Source organism: Scaptodrosophila lebanonensis, unplaced genomic scaffold, assembly GCF_003285725.1.
Source record: "Scaptodrosophila lebanonensis strain 11010-0011.00,11010-0021.00 unplaced genomic scaffold, SlebRS2 tig00000089-arrow-pilon, whole genome shotgun sequence".
NCBI lineage: Eukaryota > Metazoa > Arthropoda > Insecta > Diptera > Drosophilidae > Scaptodrosophila > Scaptodrosophila lebanonensis.
Window position 1 is genome coordinate 4,173,877 of NW_022060565.1, and position 18,945 is coordinate 4,192,821.

At 45.3% G+C, this 18,945-nt stretch overlaps 2 protein-coding genes across 2 annotated transcripts in view; one reads left to right on the forward strand and one right to left on the reverse strand.

The window, feature by feature from the left end:
* Nucleotides 1–3,296: 3,296 nt before the first annotated feature.
* Nucleotides 3,297–18,945, reverse strand: part of LOC115626673 (interference hedgehog) — a 35,934-nt gene continuing 20,285 nt past the window's right edge. Inside the window, exons 3-8 of the mRNA XM_030522099.1 lie at nt 16,642–16,836; nt 11,773–11,893; nt 6,805–7,494; nt 6,564–6,746; nt 6,337–6,503; nt 3,297–4,609 (exon numbers count right to left, since the gene is read on the reverse strand). Coding sequence (XP_030377959.1) covers nt 3,977–4,609; nt 6,337–6,503; nt 6,564–6,746; nt 6,805–7,494; nt 11,773–11,863 — 1,764 coding nt within the window. The 5' untranslated portion in view covers nt 11,864–11,893; nt 16,642–16,836 and the 3' untranslated portion in view covers nt 3,297–3,976. The remainder of the gene's footprint in view (nt 4,610–6,336; nt 6,504–6,563; nt 6,747–6,804; nt 7,495–11,772; nt 11,894–16,641; nt 16,837–18,945) is intronic.
* LOC115626674 (regulatory protein zeste) lies at nt 7,808–10,235 on the forward strand. The gene is made up of 3 exons (XM_030522100.1): nt 7,808–8,548; nt 8,632–9,221; nt 9,292–10,235. The coding sequence occupies exons 1-3, from the start codon at nt 8,193–8,195 to the stop codon at nt 9,999–10,001; spliced, it is 1,656 nt and encodes a 551-aa protein (XP_030377960.1). The 5' UTR covers nt 7,808–8,192; the 3' UTR covers nt 10,002–10,235.

The following is an 18,945-nucleotide window of genomic DNA, read 5'->3' on the forward strand; positions in this document are numbered from 1 at the left end:
AATTTTTTTCTAAACAACTATTGAATGAGACATGAATTAAATAATTAATTAATAACAACAACAACAAGAACAAAATACCCACAAGCGCTAAATAAATAAAAATAAAAACACGCCACTTACATGATATGCAAACGAAGCAAATGATATGTAACTAAAAATAATACTCCATATATACATACTTGTATGTGTATGTACAAGTATATATATATATATACAAGTATATATATATATATACAAGTATATATATATATACATATACTAACATATATGTATGTACAAAAGCCTTAACACTCGAGAACTAACCAAGCGCCTCATTTTTTGTAAGCCCGAAGCGAGCACCACGGCATAAATTTCAATTTCAAGCAAATTTGAATACGACATCCAGAAAATACCACACTTTAGAGGTACTTAAATACTCATACAAAATACCAAGTGTTACGCTCTAGAATCTAGACAAACAAAGAACCAAAATTTTACAAGCATGTGCGATAGAGCCACTTAAAACAATTTCCACCAATTCGGGTGCGTAGTTGAAATAAAAAAATAAAAATAAAATAAAAAATAAAAAAAATTATACATATATATACATACATATATATTAAATGAAACACTGATCAAGTTTTTGCGCCCCTTTGTTTAAACGTAAAAATGCTGCCTATTTATATTGTATATTTACATTAATTACTACTGATTGAGAGCAAAAGCGAGCAACACAACAAACAAAACTAAACAAAACAAAACAAATCGAAACGAAGCTAGACAAGAAACAAAAACAAAAACCAAAAACAAAAAAAATGAAATAAAACCAAACGCAGCAACTGGATTCATTTTAGAATAGTCCTCATCGATTGTTACGTTACTATTTTCTGTTTAGAGATAAGTGAGCATATTGAGAGCTACTTGTACAGTAGGCCCCACTCATGTGCCACCACATCCGTATTTACAAGTACATCCAAACTTATTTCAAATAACGTTAATAGTTAATGGGTTTGATAAAGTCTAAAAGTTATAACATTGATTGAAACACAAACACACACACACTCATACAAAGACAATTATGTTAATAATACTTACAAACTCAGACCACACATTAAAGATGAAGATGCCGATGATGGTGATGGTGATGATGATAATGAAGATGAAAGCAAAGTTCTAAAATTGAGCATACTTAAGAAATTATTAGAAAAACAGAGAAATGAGCGTATAAGTTAAAGACGAAGCTAAACAAAAAGTCAAATACAATAAAATTGAAAAAAAAATACATAAACGTTTTTAAAAAAATATATATTATCTTCCCGGTCTTTCTTCTCCATCGTTGAGGGTGAGAGGGAGGTCCACAACCACAAACATTAAACAATTATTATCTTGAAATCAAAAGCAAAAGTAAAAAGCGATCTTTTTGGGGGACGTGGAGGTTACAGTTTCGAATATTTCTTCGATCAAACTTTTTTGAAACAACATATAACTATGCAATGGCCATTAATCATTGAGTTGCAGGCAAATTATTTGCACACAAATTGCTCAAACTCTTCAACTTCAACATTGAAGTCAATCTGTGTCAGACTTCTAGTATAGAGTTGTTATTGCTGTTTGACTGATATAACATAAATGTCGTGTCATTCCTGCCTCATTGAAAGCATACATAAGTGTACAAATTATTTGCCTGTATGACCGTGCTGTTATATTCAAAATGTGTTGTTTTCTTTTATTACCAAGAGACTTTTCAGAAAATGTTTCAATACCGACCATCTCGAAGTCGCCGCCAGAAAGCTGAAAATTATTTTTAAAAATAGTGTTCTGTGCTCAGAACAAGTGCCGGTGCCTTCGCCACTACATGGACTGCCATTTATGCCATACGTGGTGTGTTCAAAAATTAAGGTGGCTTTTCATTTTTCGCGGGCAATTATAATTTTTTTTCTGACCAATCAACTTTTTTATCCGTTAAAAACAAACTACTTTTAAGTACACCTAATACTGTTTTAACACGATCGATTGGTTCCAGAAAAATTCGTGTAAAAAAAGAAATTGATCATAAATCAAAATGAATCGTGCTAAATGGAAAAAAGTCGTGTAACCATATATAAAAGTTGTTATTTTTAAACCGTGTAAAAACAGAATTAGGTGTATGCTATGTATTACTTGAAACTTTGAACATAAGTTCGGGACATGTGTGACAACACAATACAATTTACAACAAAACATTTATATACTTGTATACACCTAATTCTGTTTTAACACGGTGGATTGGTACCAGAAACAACCGTGTAAAAAAAGAAATTGATCATATGCAAGAACAGGTGATTGCATCCTTATCCCTAAAGAAATATATACGAAATTTTTAATTTTCAAACCGTGTTATATCAAAATCGTGTAAAAAAATAGGTGAATACACCTAATACTGTTTTAACACGGTAGATTGGTACCAGAAACAACCGTGTAAAAAAAGAAATGGATCGGTCATATGTTATTTGGAATCGTGCTAAATGGAATAATGTCGCGTAACCATATGCACAATTTTTATACCCTGTACCCGTAGGGTAAAAAAGGTATATTAGGTTTGTGCAAAGTATGTAACATGCAGAAGGAAGCATCTCCGACCCCATAAAGTATATATATTCTGAATCAGCATGACGAGAGAAATCGATCTAGACATGTCCGTCCGTCTGGATGAACGCGAGGATCTCAGAAACTATAAAAGCTAGAATAACCAAAGTTGGCATCCAGATTCTCCTAGGTCCGAGAAAGGACGAGTTTATTTTTTTTTTTGGAATTTTCCCCCCCTTTCCCCGCTACAGAATTTCGTCAATAGCGTCCACATTTCAAATGCTACCTAAACCAAACTTTGCACACATAATTAATATATAATTGTCTACTGTTGTGTAAAATTTTATTTAATTCAGTCAATTCTAAGAAAAGTTATTAGCCAAACAAATTCTCGCCAGTACAACCTCCCCAAACTGCAGCAACAAGTTCGCTCTTCTTCTTCCTCTTTTTGCTGCTGCTATGGGCGCATATAACTCAGTGACGGAAGTTTACCTGGGTACAGGGTATTACACTGTCGGGCTTGCTCTCTTGTTTATTTTCAAACCGTGTTTATTCAAAGCCGTGTAAAAACAGAATTAGGTGTACAACCTTTTTAACACAACACGTACAGCGAGGATGAAGCCAGCTAAGCCATTCCTAGCCATTCTTTGTATGCACCCCAAATTATACTGCCCTTCCCGTTCCGTTCCGATATAGACAAGAAACAACTTCAGTTTAGTTTTATCGCGAATCAAATCAGCTTTAATGTCCTACTTTTGAGTAGTTTGCATGGAAGGCGCAGAGTGTACCTAGGGTCAGTGTTAAGGTTAAGGCTACGTGTGGTCTCAGTGCTGTCAACTATCTAGAATCTAGAACTAGCTGTAGGTAAATACATATAGAAACTAAATCTACATATGTATGTATGTGTGTCTGTGATTTATTTATGCATACTTTAAAGGTCGTGCATGACAAAAGTTAGAACTAAGCTGCGAGATGTTCGCACATCTCCCTTAGGATCCATTCACTGTTTTGCTTTAGGTGTGGGGCGGGCAGCCTTAAAAATTAAATTAACTAATCAACGAAGCTTATTCGAGTCGTGGATGCGATCGGGCCGCATATCTTTTAGGATGCACGCAATCGAGAGCGAACTAAATATAAATAAACACTGCAGTGCTCGTTATTGGTGGCGACTACTTAACAACTAAGACTTAAGATGGCTCCCAGGGAGCGTATAAAGAGACGAAATACTAGGGCTACGACTCTTGCCCTATGTCTGAACCCTAATCGGGTGACTAAGACTACCTACTATGCATGTATTTGTATGTATGTATATATGTATGTGTGTATGGGTTTATAATAAATTAGCAGGATACATAAAAAAAAACATTGCTTAGAGTTAGACGATGCTTTGCGGGAACTTTTCACTAAGGCGCAGGTCCTGGACCGCCAGTCCCTACACCTCAATACTGTTGAGACTGCCCGAGGATATGTTGTCCGTGTGGCTGCCGAGGCGTGTGCGCTTGATGAGGGCGCGCGCGGGCATCGGAGAGCGCTGCACGCGTGGGCTGCCCGGCACAATCGGAATGCCAACGACCCCGCAGCCACCGCCATTGTGCGCCAGGGCGGCGTGGTGCAGATGTTGGTGGTGGTGCGGCAGGTTGTTGTTGTTATTATTGTTGTTGTTATGGTGATTGAGACTGGTGTGGCTGTTGTGCTGGCTGCCCGAGGAGCGCCGCTGGCGCCGCAGCGAAGGTATACGTGTGGGCGTGGGCAGCCCCTCGTCAAGGCCATACCCATGTGGCGGCGTCTGCTGCTGCTGCTGGAGCTGTTGAAGGCCACGCACGCTCCGCTCCAAGGTGCGGCGGTGCTGATCCAACATGGGGGACGCGGCGCCTCCGGGAGGCTGTTGGTAGTAGGCGGCATGCGGAGGCACAGGCGGTGGCTGCTGCTGGTGCTGGAAGTCATGCGAAGGCGCCAGACGCTTGTGCAACATTGTGGGCGTGGCCGGCGGATGGTAGGGCTGGGCATGGTGTAGGCCCGGCTGATGGAGGGCCGCGGCGGCAGCGGCCACGACAGACGCATTGCTCTACATACGCGCGAAAGAATGAAATAAAGAGAGAGAGAGAGAGAGAGAGAGAGACAGAAAGAGAGAAAAATGCAATTAGTAACTGTGGCAGTTGTGTGGCGGGAATCAGTCAGGGTTCAGGGGTCAGTCGGTGGTCATGTCGATCTTTCTGTTGGTACGATGCGGTGCGGTGCGTGGGTGACAATGGCAAAACGATTTCAGCTTGGTTGGTTTGCTATTTACGTTTACTTGTTGTTGTTGTTGCTGCTGCTGTGCTTTTGAAGCGGCGGTCTTTTTGGGCAGCGGGGGCAGCGGGGGCAGCGGCTTGCAGAGCGGCGACGGAGCCTCAGAGGCATCCACAACAATCCCACTCTGCTCCTGCTCCTGGCTAATGCCCTCACAGGCCTCCAAAGTCTCGCAAGAGGATGAGGCGCCCGTCTGGGTGGCGGTCGCGGTCGCGGACTCTGCCGCCATCTCATCGCATTCAGCAGCTGCTGCTCCTATCGTGGCCGAGGTGGTTCTTAGGGGGCTGGCACTGTTGCTGTTCTTCACATTTGGCGGCAAGAAGCGCAGCTCCATTACGTTGCGATTCTAGAACAGTTGATGCTCAGTTTGTGGGCCGATCAAACGGCACAAGGCCGCCAAAAGACAGAGACAAGGAGAGCAAGACGAGAGGCTAGAGCCCACATCCAAGAGTGCGTCCAACACACATATAATTGAAGTGGATTGCAGCGGAAAGTGGAGTGTAAGCAGTAGAAGCGGTAGAGAAGGACAGCCTGCCATGCAACTTGACAGGGGAGGGAGAAAGCGAGAGCGAGAGAGAGGAAGGGAGAGAAAGAGAGAGCAACGCACTAGCTAGAAGCTACTTAGAGATAAACCTGCCGACTATTCCAACTCAAAGGGGTCAGCTCCTCAATACTTCTTTCTGTTCTATGCAGGTTTCACATGCATTTCTAGATGCTTGAAATTATATTTTTTGTTGTAAGATATACATACATATATGCTAATGTATATATATTCAGCAGATTCACTTCAAATCATGCATTTGTTTGCTAACGATTAACTGTAATTGATAAGCATTTTTGAAGTAATCCAGATTTGATATCAGATCATGTACCTGTTTCGTTATATACTTAGTATATGTTTATGAACAATACTAATAACTAGTCGGACTGATCTGATGGAGCTTTGAAATGTACACTTGGCAAGGCCGGCAACAATTTATTAGAAACAATTGCCATTTATTATCATCTTTCAATTAAACGCAATACTACTCTTCAAATTGAAAGCAATTTGCATTTAAAAGGCTTTTTTTGCTCAAATGCCAATGCAACTTTTACATTTGTTTGCGTTAAATACAATTATTTAATATCTTGCATATTTACTGAGTGAATATTTTATTGCTTTTCAGTGCATTTTTTGAAAACTATTTACAATCAAGTATTGGGGGTTTCAGTAAAATTTGAAAACTATAATTGGTAGCTAAGACGAAGATAAGACGTAGAAATTCGCATAATTCTGGAGGAAAGCGTGTTTCTAACTGGAATGGGAGGGAGGCCAAGGGAATACTATATGTACACTAAAATCTAAGCCGCTGAAGAGGGTAAGGGTTCATTTGAAGAAATGCATTTGGTGGGAAACGTTTTAATTTTGACCAACCAACCAACGAAAATGTTTTGTGGATATGAAGCCAGTGGAAGTATGAGAGGCTTGTTCGAGCTAAATGGTGCCCAAGATATCGCACTTACCTTGTCGGCAGCCGCGTCCTGTGCCAGTGGATTAGGCGTTATGTTCATGCGCGGAATGACGCCATTGAGGCGACGCACATCGCCCACCTTGTGATGTGGCGATACGCCCAGTACGGCCGACGTAACGAAGTCCGCTTGTATATGGTCCAATTGCGGCTTGTTCTCGTCTGTGAATGAATTTATATTAAAGATCAGCCCAAGACGGTAGGCTTAAGATTTGGACTCACCTTCAGGCTGCGCATTCTTGCGTCGGCGCACGCATAAACATGCCACTACAGTGGCAATCAAGAGCAGAATGCCGCCTCCAACGGCACCCGCTATTACTGGATAGATGGAGTTCTGCTCCTGGTTGGACTTAGTAGTGGAGACAATGGCCGGAGCAGTGGGCACGGCATGACTACCAGTTGCCTCTGTAAGCAAGTGTTGTAGTTTTATGGTTAAGCACAGCCAGTCCAGGCAAATACTTACTCTTGGTGCGGCCTTGCTTGATGACGCTGAACTCAGAGGCGGAGTGCGCGTTAAACGATTGCAGTTTGAACTCATAGGCCGTGCCGGGCTCCAACGTGTCGATTTTGAATTTGCGCGCATGACCGCCATCCACTGTGGCCTTGAGATATTCGCCCGCCGACGCTGCCAGTCTGTAGTGGGCATAGTAGCCGTCGATGCTATGATGCTCTGGCGTCACTGTGCCCAACGTCCAGTGCAACATAACAGCGGACTCGGAATAGGGCTCTACATCGCGCAGCTCGGGCACCGGCAAATTGGACTTCGCTGCGCCGCGCTGCAGAAAGAATTTGGGTGAAGTGGGGCCCTCCTTGTTGTCGTTGTTCGAGTAGACGGCAATGATGCGGAAGCGGTAGATGCGATCTGGCTGCAGCCCACTCACAGAGGATGTGAAGTTCTTCACGCCCACCTCATGATTGTGGTGATCCCGGTCCCGGTCCCGATCCCGATCCCGTTGCTTACCATAAGATATGTTCTCATTTGTGGTTTGCCAACTATCTCGTGGAATTTTACGCGCGCTGTCGCCCAACATGCGGTACTGCACTTTGAAGAATTGGATCGGCAGTCCGTCGTTCTTGGGCACGTTCCAGCGCAGCATGACGGCGTCGTCGGAAAGGCGTGTAACGTTGGGTCGCGATGGCGGCACCATGTTGGCTGCAAGTTAAGTATAAAAGCCTGTTTTTAAACATTTTTTGCGTTTATTTATATGCATATGTTTGTAAATGTTGTTGTTCGAGCTGCCGTATCGCCAGAAAACGGTGCGATGTGGCGTTGCCAGATGCGCCCAGGGCTGTAAAATGCCCATTTTCGTCATCGTTGGTTGCTGTCGCCTATCGAGTGCTATCGACGCGACGCCTTGAGTAGTATCGCTAGGGTGTTGAGTAAAATCGCTTCGTATGCGATTGAGTCAAACATTTCGCTGCTTCTCAAACACAAAATATAGATATAAAAAGTCAAAAACCTACAACAAATTTGTGATTTTGCGCTAAAGAATTAATCAACGCCGCGTACTTCATGCAGTGCACAAAAAAGTTACATAAAAGTTGCTGTGCCGCGCCAAATTCGCTGCACTCAACTTTTCACTAAATTTTCTGCCCGACAATCAGTGGTGCGCTCAATTTTCCACAATTTTATGCGGGACGCTTGTTTGAGTGCTTTTCCCAGAGCCGAGTTTTTTTATATATCTCGAGCGCTGTTGTTGAGTGGTTGGCAAAGTTGTTTTGAGTGCGCTTGAAAGCAACAAATATTAAATTTGAGAAAACGCAAGAGCAGTTGTTTAACTTAAATAAAAGCATACAAGACTAGTCACAGGGACGGGCAGCAAAAGAAAAAGGATCCGAACTTGTCGAACAATGTCCGGTGCCGGGGACGGAGGCGCCGGCGGAGCTGCCGCTGGCGTCGTTCAAACAACTGTGGGCAATGACGGCACAGCGGTGGTCGTGGGAGCTGCCGGCAGCTCTACCGGCAGTGGGGCGGGGAAAGCCCAGCTGCCGCTAACGCCGCGCTTTACCGCCGAGGAGAAGGAAGTGCTCTACGCACTCTTTCATCTGCACGAGGAAGTCATCGACATAAAGCACCGTAAGAAGCAGCGCAACAAGTACTCCGTACGCGAGACGTGGGACAAAATCGTGCGTGACTTCAATTCGCATCCGCACGTCAGTGCCTTGCGCAATATCAAGCAGATCCAAAAGTTCTGGCTTAACTCGCGGTGAGTGTGGTCTGCGCACATTTATTTATGTATCCCTATATGTATGTATGTATGTATTTTGTACATATCTGCAACTCTTCCAGGCTACGTAAGCAATACCCCTATCGTGATGGAAGCGGTGGCACAACGGCCAGCGCTGGTATCAGCAAAGGAGGGAACACTTCCGGCGGAGGCGCCAGCCATGGCCATCAGCAGCAGCAACATCAGCATCAGCACCATGACAGTGTAAAGGTCGAGCCCGAATACGAAATCAGCCCTGACGCCTCGGAGCATAATGCACAAGGGGACACGTTCGATGATATCGAGATGGATGGCAACGATGTCAGCGAAATAGATGATGATCCGCTCGAGACACATCAGCATCAGGAGCAGCAGCAGCAGCAAACGGTAGCCGCCCAGCAACAGCAGCAGCAACAACAGCAGCAGCAGCAGCAACAACAACAACAGCAACAACAACAGCAGCAACACGAGCTGCAGAAACTGCAGGTGTCGGCAGCAGCTGCCGTCGCAGCCGCCAACGCTGCCGCCAATGCTGCCGTGCTCAACACGCACCAAATCAATGTGGATCAGATTAGTGCCGAGAAGTTGACGCTGAACGACCTATTGCACTTTAAAACAGCGCGACCGCGTGAGGAGATCATACTGCAGATCAAGCATCCGGCCGAGGCCACAGGTGAGCTCCCACCCTTATCTCTATAGTGCGAGATCATCAAAATCTTATCTTATCAATCTGTCCCTTGCAGCCACGCAAATCCACACGATACCCTCGCAGCCGCAACAGCATACCATGGCGACAATCACTGCAGGCGGCTACAACCAGCAGATCATTAGCGAAATAAAGCCCCAGCAGATCACGCTGGCCCAGTATCAGGCGCAGCAGCAACAGCAAGCGCAGGCGCATCTGGCGGCGCAGCAACAGCAGCAATTGGCTGCCCAACAGCAACAATTAGCCGTGGCAGCGGTAGCCCACCACCAGCAACAGCAGCAGGCTCAAGCGCAGGCCCAGGCCGCAGCTGCCGTTGTCGTTCAGCAACAGCAGCAACAGCAGCAGCAGCAAGTGAAGATGCAGCTGGGCACGCCCACGTTTACATTCAGCGCGCTGCCTACAGTGACTGCAGCGGCGCCAGCACCGACAGCAGCGACCACAGCAACCGCTTTGGGTGCGGCGAATGTAAGTGGAAGTAGCGGGACTCTGAACTCAAGTTCCGGAGGTGTCGGGCCAGCAGCCGATAGCTTTGAGGAGCGTGTAAACTACTTTAAGGTGAAGGAGGCCGAGCTTCGGTGGAAGGAGCAGCAACTGGCCACCGAAACCAAGAAGATCGAGCTGAATAAGGCACAGGACGAGCTGAAGTATATGCGGGAGGTTCACAGACTGCGTGTGGAAGAGCTCAAAATGAAGATTCGTATTCTGCAGAAGGAGGAGGAGCGGCTGCGCCAGTCTGGCAGCACATGAGACGTGGAGGATATCAGCGACGCTGATGAAGACGAGTACAGCGATCACATCGACCACCTAGACGGGCTGGAGGACGACGGTGACGCCGACTGGGCCAGCGAGTTGTGTAGTTGTTAGTAGGGGGTGAATATGATTTTTGTTTTTAGACTTTGTGGGTGGGCGGCCCGATCCCTGCGGGCCGGTTCTAATTTTAAGTGGACTTCTATTTATTGCGTGTTTTTTTTGAAACGCCATCGAAATACACACAGCGATGGCCCTGCGTTGGGCGCCTCATGTCCGGTGCAGGGCAAACGCTGCAAACTGTAATAACTTCGGTATGACTGGGCGGGTTCCCAAAACCTAGATATCTTGTTTTTCTGCCCTGGTACTTACCTACGCGCATGAATTTCCGCTTGCCTTTGTTACGGCCCGAACCTCCTCCATTGCCGCCAGAGACTCCGTGCTCGTTACCCGGCAACATGGGAACACTGCCCAGAGGTGGATAATCCTCGCCTGGTATTTGTTGTGGATTCACGCGCAGCAAGTTGCCTTCGCTGGCCTGTGGAATGGATGCAGAAGGACATAGATCAGCGACATGGAGTTGTCGTGGAGACAATAAGCCTCTGTGGGTTACTCACCTCGCCAACGATGTTTTTGGCGAAACACTGAACCACACCAGCATGCCTTTTCTGCACACTGGTTATGAGCAGCCGACGATCTTCGATAAGTGTCTCATTGTCTGCTGCCGCATCCTCGCCATTTAGCAACCAATAGATTTCCGGCTGCGGGTTTCCTGTTGCCGAACACTCTAGTTCCAAGGAGGCTCCTTCGTTTGTCAGTGTGGTAACAGGTCCCCGCAATATGCGAGGTCTCTCCAATACGGTGAGCTCGATCATGTGCACGCGCACGGGCGCAATGCCATTGTCGAGTCGGCAGACATAGGAACCTTGGTCTGTGGGGTGAACGTCCAGAATCTGTAGTCCGTATGGCAGGACGCGACTCCGGTTGTGATATATGTTGGCTATGGTGGGACTGCTCCAGACAGCCTCTGGCTTGGGAGACCCTACACCTGGACACTCGAGTACGACGCTCTCGCCAGGGCGGGCCGCTACCTGAGTGGCCAGTTGTTGTACTAGAAAATAGGGCGGCGTGCGATCTGTATAATCGACGCGCACGTCTATGCTCTGCGGCAGACGCAGCTCCACACCCGTTATGGCATTGGTTGCCGCACAGGTATAGTTACCGGAGTCCTTTGCTGAAATGGCGCTGAGCACAAGCGCACCTGCTGCCCCCGGCAGTACTTCCGACTGTGGCAGTTTCTCTCCATTGCGGTAGAAACTCCAGATGGCCGGAGGATTGGACGTGACAGTGCCACAACGTACTAAGATACAGTTTCTGGGCGCCACACTCCAGCGCACTGCATTCCGGCTATATCCATTGGCATTGTCAATAGATATGGAGACAAGGGTGAGGCGTGCCGGGGTCGAAGCGATGGCACCTGGCCCATACCAGGCCACGCACTTGTAATCGCCCAATGTCTCGGCACTAACGTAGATGCGCAGCTTCCAGGTACGGTCGTCGTTGCTGCTGGTCACGTTGTAGCCCGATGCGGGGCGCAGGTAGTGGTATCCACCTCCGGCACTGTTTTCCGCCATTGTGGTGTGCCGGAAACGCCATTCCAGGCGTTCCGGCTTTAAATTCAACTCGCACTCAAAGACCACCTCGTCACCCTTTGGAGCTACAGCTGATTCGGGCGCCCGCTCTATGTAGGCACCCAGCACATTGCTGGTGCTAGAGCTCGATGAGGAGTACCTGGAATTGCTGCTGACGATGCTCAGTGCTAGTGCGAGTGTCAGTAATAGGGTCAGCTGTCGATGTGCCATTATGCCAGTTCCTTGCCTTCAAGGCCGGGCCTGAAATTAGCAAAAAGTGGGTGTGTTATTGAGCTAATTGTTGAGTAGTCTTATACCTTGCTCCCAGCCCCATTATACGAACTCTTGGGGCCTACTGTACCCCATCGTTCGATAATCGAATTCAGGATGACGATGATGATGATGGTCTCGGGGCGGGACAACGGAAGCGGAATCTGAAGATTTCTGGCGACTATGTTATGCGTTTTTCTGCACCTACTGGGCAGCTGCTACAGATCCCGTCTTGGTGCCAGCCACAGCCCCAGCCCCGATCCCATCCCATCCATCCCCAATAGCCGCCAGACGACGAAATATGCCATTTAAACTGGAGCCAAGATAAAAAGGCTACCAACGAGTGGCAAAAGGAAAGGGAACGGCACGGCTCGGCACGGGAAAAGGGAAGGGGCGGGGCCGATTGTTAATGGCGTGTCATTATTATGAGGTGCAGCCGCAGGAGCTGCCTTGGCGCTGGGCAGATGGGAACGGGTTGGCCACATGCCCTGCGACAGTTTCGACTTGATTTGAAATTTAAACGATGCCAAACACAAAAGCGCGCGCGGAATTCCAAGAAATGTTTCAAGCACCGATGGCCAAGCAGCAACTTGACGCATATAAATCGCAGAGCGGTTCTGCGCAGACGCAGCTGCGACTTCCCTCGCCCACTGCCCCGACGCGGCTGGTGGCCAACAACCACTTGTTAGCCCAAGACGCGCGCAGCTTTTGCCAAGGAACCGGACTGCATACACATCAACTACTTGCTATGGCTCCACTCCACTCCCCTGCCCTCCTCTCATCGCCCCATAAACCTGAACTCTCCTCGATCTGAGGCTGACGCTGACGCTGAGCCTGAGCCAGAGCCCGAACCCGAACTTGAGCCTGCACTGCATGCCGGTGATTTAAAACATCTGACAACAAAAGTAAAGCGCGAAATTGACGCAGGTTTTTAAAAGCTGTGCATCTTGTCTTGTGTGTTGTTGCTTTAGTTGTTGGTGTTGCTGTTTTTGTTTTTGTTGTTGTTGTTGTTGTTGTTGTTGCGTGTGTTGAAAATTAATGCGCATTCCTTGGCTGAACGCGAGCAAGAACAACAAACCCAACAGTAAGAAGAGCAAAGAGGAAATGAATGACTCTTCTCTAGGGAGCTCTCGCTGAAGAATGCGCGGAGAGCAACAACAACTATACTATACTATAGCTTCTAGCAAGAATACTTGATTAGCTTGAGCCGATGATCACGGCACGATGACGTCACAAAGAAAACATTTATACTTTCCTAAATTGTTGTTTGTTGTTTGAAAAATTTCAATTTTCACAATTTCAACAAATGCAAAATGTTGTGCAACTTTGGAAACTCATGTGACTGGCAACATTGTTATTGTTGTCCTTCCTTTTAAACTCTTGCCAGTAACTAAAAACACAAATTTAGAAAATGTTGTTCAACTTTGGAAATTCGTGTCCGACAGCAGCATGTGGCTGGCAGCATTACTGTTGTTTTATTTGTTGTTGTTGTTGTTGTTGCGCTTGGCAGCACCATCTTTTGTCTAAAAATGGCAATGATCTTGAGCTGCAACTGCAGCTGCTGCTGTCAATAACATCAGCAACATGTTGTTAATTGGTAGCCAGTGTAGCAACATTAGCGCAGCAGTTTTTGTTGCCATCGGACAGCGGGCATTAGCAAATGTTAAGCTGACTTAATTGAATTATGCACAGCTAAAAGAACAACAGCAACAACTACAGCAACAACAACACATGTCAACGTTAACATGCGTAGCATGGCGTTAACTTCCCCGCCATTCCCATAACAACAGCAGCAACAACTCACAGTGTTATTAATCAAAATGAAATGCCAAATTAAAAAACATTAATTAACAGCAATAAATATGAAAACAAAAACCGAAGCAACAGCAACAACAACAACACATTGATGTATATCAACTGTTGTTGTTGCTGTTGTTGTGCGTTGGGGTCGAGTGAGTGGCGGCGTCTGCGAACCCGTCTTGATCGTCAGCAGTTCTAGCGTCTGTTTGCTTGTCAAAAATTAGCATAAAACTGCTAGAAATACAAATTCGGAGTCGGTGCGGAATGGAGGAGGGCCAGCAGACGGATGGGAGGGGCAGTTGCAGTGTCCGAGTGCGGCACAAAGTTCATTAAATGCAAAACGTAGTTTTTTGATGTTAATGTTAATGTTGATGTTGCTGTTGTAATAGTTCTTGGCGGTATGGTGGTGGTGGGTCCTCTATGGCGATTCTGTCTAGATGGGCTGCTAATACAGTTGTGTTTGTTGTTGTTGTTGTTGTTTCGGTTGTTGCTGTGGTTCTTAACGGCAACGGAGCCCAACTTGCCCATTAGCAGCGGCAGTTAACAGCTTGTAAAACACTAGCACCTGCTTAAAAGTTGTTGTTGCCGTCGTTACAAAGAGTTCAATAAAACATAAGCACATTTCGTTTCATTTCAAGTTCAGCATCGGCAAACAGCAGCAACAACAACAACAACAACAATAGCAACAACAACAGCAATGGGTAGCAGAAACACTGGCAAAAAGGAGCAATAGAAAAATCACGAAAAAAACGGCGCAGAAAGAAAACGTCGTAACAACAACTATGCATGTACGTGTATAGTATGTATGTATGTGTGTGTGTTTGTATCAGAGATATGGCAGAAATTCTTAAGCAATGGAACCTGTTTTAGCCACAGCAACATCACCAAGACGGGCGACCGGAACCAGCAGATGCTGCACAGGAGCGCCTCACGGTTATTTTTTGGGCGCAGGCGCAGGCGCAAACACTGCCAGCAATTTAGCTCATCAAAGCAGGAGGGGGGATTGGTTTTGATTAGAAATTGTAGCAAACATTGCAAATAATGTGAAGTGCTGTCAATGTCTAGTGGAAAGAACCCAGCTTCAATATCCAACTGGCTGCTCGCCCGCATTCCGTGTCCAGGCCCAAGACGAGCAGCTGCAAGAAAAAGCACAGCGAGCGCTCTGCGCATGTAAACGAGTTCGAAATCTGCATTCCTGTCGATTGCAGGCGCAGCAGCAGCAACAACAACAATAACTATGCAACGCAACAGGATTTGCACATGTGGCCTGTACGGGGAAAAAATCAACACTAAAGTGGCATCGCCAAAGAGGGCTTGTTCCACTGTCCCTCCCCAGCATTGGACAAATATTTCCATATAATCCAAGAGTTATGTCTTGGTTATAGCAATTGAGAATAGCTCTAAAAAGCCATGATTCTACAGTAGTAGTAGTAGTTAAACGTACATAATTAAAGAAAATGCAAAAAGCAAGGCTGCGAATAGAGTATCTATTTATAAATACTATGTGCTGTTTGCTGCAATTACTAAGTTACTCAAATGTGTCACTAATATGGGGTTAAATGTTTCTGGCACATTTTGCAGCCACTTTATTAAATTTAATTTATGAACCGCTAAAAAATTCAAATGAAATTTTGTTTGATATCGACGCAGCGGTCTCTACTTGGGTGTGTGACGATATTAAATCAGAAGTGACGATGTGGAGACGTGGGTTGATTTACGCCAAAGGTTTATTTTTTATATTTATAAAATATTTTAAATTTGAGAAAAATATCATAATTTACTATGGAATATAGTAAAATTAACTATTTGTTTTTTGAAGTGTGTGTATATTCATATTTAATATAGTTCAACATTAAATTGAATATGAAACACTTTATTAACGAAGTTGTACACTTTGTTTTGAATATTATTCATATTAAAATCACTAATTGAATATGTTTTTAGTTTGATCTGAATATGAAATAGAAGAAAATTAAATTTAATATGAAAATATTCATCTGTACTATGCAACGTTTTTAGCAGTGTAGATATGAGAGTATTCGAATTTCCACAACAGCAACTTTTTGGAATGGACTTGAAACAAATTAGGAAATGATTTCTTCTTTTCAAATTGATCGGTTGTTTGAAAGATCTTAACGAATTCTGAATTCTGAGCCAGCCCAGCTCTTATTCAGAGGAAGAAAGTCTTTCCATGCATGTTTGGATTCATTTCGAATCAAAGACTAATCAATTACTGTTTGGAATACCTTGAGAGTAGCCTGTGAGCACTACGAGTATAAACAACTATGATCAAGTGGGTGGGAGTGCACTTTTCTTGCTTGATTTTCGATCTATAAAGGGTCTAAGGATATCTAAGTGAGTGCGACCCCAGAAAAATGTCTCGTTACGCCACAGTTGGACGATGCAGAGGCAGGCCTGTGTGTGCGGCACAAATCAGAAGAGCGCTGCACGGATGACTGGCGGACTGGCTGAGTGGCTGACTAAGTGACTGGACGAGTGCCGTCTAATTTGAGCGCCCCACCTGTTTTTTCTCTCTTGTTGTTGATGTTGCTGTTGCTGTTGTTGTAGCTTGTGATGCTGCTGCGCCTGCAATTTGTGTAAAGCGGAGCAGCCGGGTCCCCAACATTCGTGAGGCATTCTGGCAACGAAGATGTGCAGCTTGAACTGTTTTAGCCTGGCCTGAACTGGCGTGGCGTGGCGTGCCGTGTCGTCGCATTTCGGCTCTTGACTGTGCCCGACTTGGTTGGCATTTCAATGCGTAGGCGATTTATACTCGAATGGGCATGAGCGCAGGGCCCACGCACAATGAAGAGTTGATGGGGCCCCCGAGCATCAGCATCGGCATCAGCATTCAGCATCAGCAGAATCGTTTGCGTGGGCACGAGCCCAGGATCAGCGTTACAAAGGCCAGAATTAAAAAAAAAATTATATATACATACCTTTGTGCAGTGGCGCAGTCTGTCTGTCACTCGTGTTTTGGAGCTTTCTGCTGGTTCTTCTTCTTCTATTGATGTTGCTGCTCTTATACACAGCTTTGTTGTTGCTGCTGTGGGGCCAGAGTCAGAGTTGGACGAGTATGCGCCGCATTTTGAGCAGCTGAGAGCAAAACGAGAGAGAGAGAGGGCGATGTGAGCCTGCAAAGAGAGCAAGTGAGCAACATTGTTGAAAGGAAGTACAGGCAGGAGGAGAGTACGTGTGCAAGAGAGATAGAGAGAAACTCAAATTGGAGGACCTAGGGGTGGGGAGGGGAGGGGAGGGGAGGAGTCGGTTGGCTGCCTGCTCATAAATATCGAAAATAAATGACACTTTTAATGAATTTCAAAATAATTGAGGCCTAAAGTGGCACAGAAAAGCTCAGCGACAGCCAAATAAATGCGAAGACTATAAATAAATAACATGCCGGGCTAACAGCAGCAGCAACAACAACAACAACAACAACAACAGTGGTAGCCATTGGCGGGGCGATAGAACTTAAGAACCACAGTGTTTCCCTGCCCATTTAAATAGACATAAAACTAAAACTCAAACCCCCGTTGGACAGGAAAATGTAATAAATTTTTAAATCATCTTTCTGTGCTGTTCAGTTTTCTCGGTCTGTCGGTCGGTCGGTCGGTCGGTCGCTTGGCTGGCTGATGGCTGAAAAAATGTGCCAAAAAAATACATAAATAACACAAAGCAATTACTACATGAGGCGAAAAAATTAAAATAAAACACGGAGCGACGCCGTCAACGTTGTCCCCTTTTAGGATAAAAATAGATCTTTCTTGCAAAAGCTGCGCTTTCCGATAACGCCTGCCAAGGGAACGGGGAAGGGGACAGGGACAGGAAAGAGGACAGAGTATCGCAAGTACAAGGGGCAGAAAGTTGTTGATCTAGTTGAGCGGCTCCTCTTCCCCTTTGTTGAGTTTGCAGATCCGTGCAAAAAGGCAACATCAACAACCAACGCAGCTGCTTCCAATGCCAACTTTTTTGTTGTTTACCGAGCAATATATTCTAACGACAGTCGAGCTTATCATTCGGTTTGTTCAAATACGAGTATTAGCGGCCGATTCCCGCTCTTTAATTAACCCATGCCGCACACTTCAATTATGCCACAACCAACAGCTCAAATATTTATTGAAATTGATGAATCGACCCCATGTCGAAACCATTTTCTGCTTAGGCAGTTGGAGTAAAAAGCGTTCACAAAGCGTTCTGCCCTCGGCATTAACTGAAAAGTCCAGGTGGCTCACATATTTCTGTGGTAGATTCTTAGGAATTCTTCTTCAGAAAGGGCGGCAAGTAATTATTTGTTTGGGGAGACTTCTGATATTTGATTATATGTGTGAAATGTAGCCTAAAAGATTCTAATTTTTCAACATACTGCCTCCCCGATTTGCTGAATGCGATAAAAAAGCACAAAAGGCTTTTGATTTATTTATTAGTTGGGGAACTGTAGACCCTTTTACAAACAGCAGGAAACTGTTGTTGAATATTCTCCTATTTGAGGTTCAAATATTTGCTGAGAACATTTAAAAATTATCTCTCAGATCCTCAGATCCTTTTGCATCTTATTCCATTGAAAGACTTTGTCCTTTGTCTGTTTAAAAGCGCTATTTATGATCGCTCTGTAAAGCTCATAAACATATTTCGACCAGGGACTATTAGCAGAAATCTCAGATAAGTTGTTGTTGCCACATTTTGAACTGCTTGAGTTCTCTGATTAGTTTGGCTTTTAATCGGTTCATTTTATAACTCAGATCCATTTATGCTATAGGCGCCACAATAAAACGATATTCAAATTTGATTTCCCTACTTTGTCAGTACATGGGACATGGGACACTAAGAGATCTTGAGGTTTTTAGGCAACAGTTTCGGGAAATGAATGTGCATAAATCTGATTCCAATCAATTTACGAGTACGCGACTTGAATCTGCTCGGAGGGCGAAGCAGTGGAGCAGTTCCAGCGCCCACGACTCGCTTTCGACCGCCGGACTGGGCTGGCACTCGGGCAGTGGCAGGGGCAGAGGCAGAGACAGGGACAGGGGTTGGGGCAGACACATGCAGTTGTTGCGCCATAATTTCTAGAATTTTGAAATGTCGCCAAGTCGAACACTCACGCACACACAAACACATATACACGGAGTATTTGGGTAAACAAGAAATAAAAAACTAAAAACAAAAATTGACGGTGGGCGGAGGGCGGTGTTGCCAAGCGCCACACGGCTGGCAGGCGTCGAACTTGTTGCATGTTTTGGGCAGAC

Coding starts and splice junctions, on each gene's coding strand:
- LOC115626674 (XM_030522100.1), top strand. CDS start 8,193: ATGTCCGGTGCCGGGGACGGAGGCGCCGGCGGAGCTGCCGCTGGCGTC. Junction 8,549..8,631: donor AAGTTCTGGCTTAACTCGCG/GTGAGTGTGGTC, acceptor CAACTCTTCCAG/GCTACGTAAGCAATACCCCT. Junction 9,222..9,291: donor GCATCCGGCCGAGGCCACAG/GTGAGCTCCCAC, acceptor TGTCCCTTGCAG/CCACGCAAATCCACACGATA.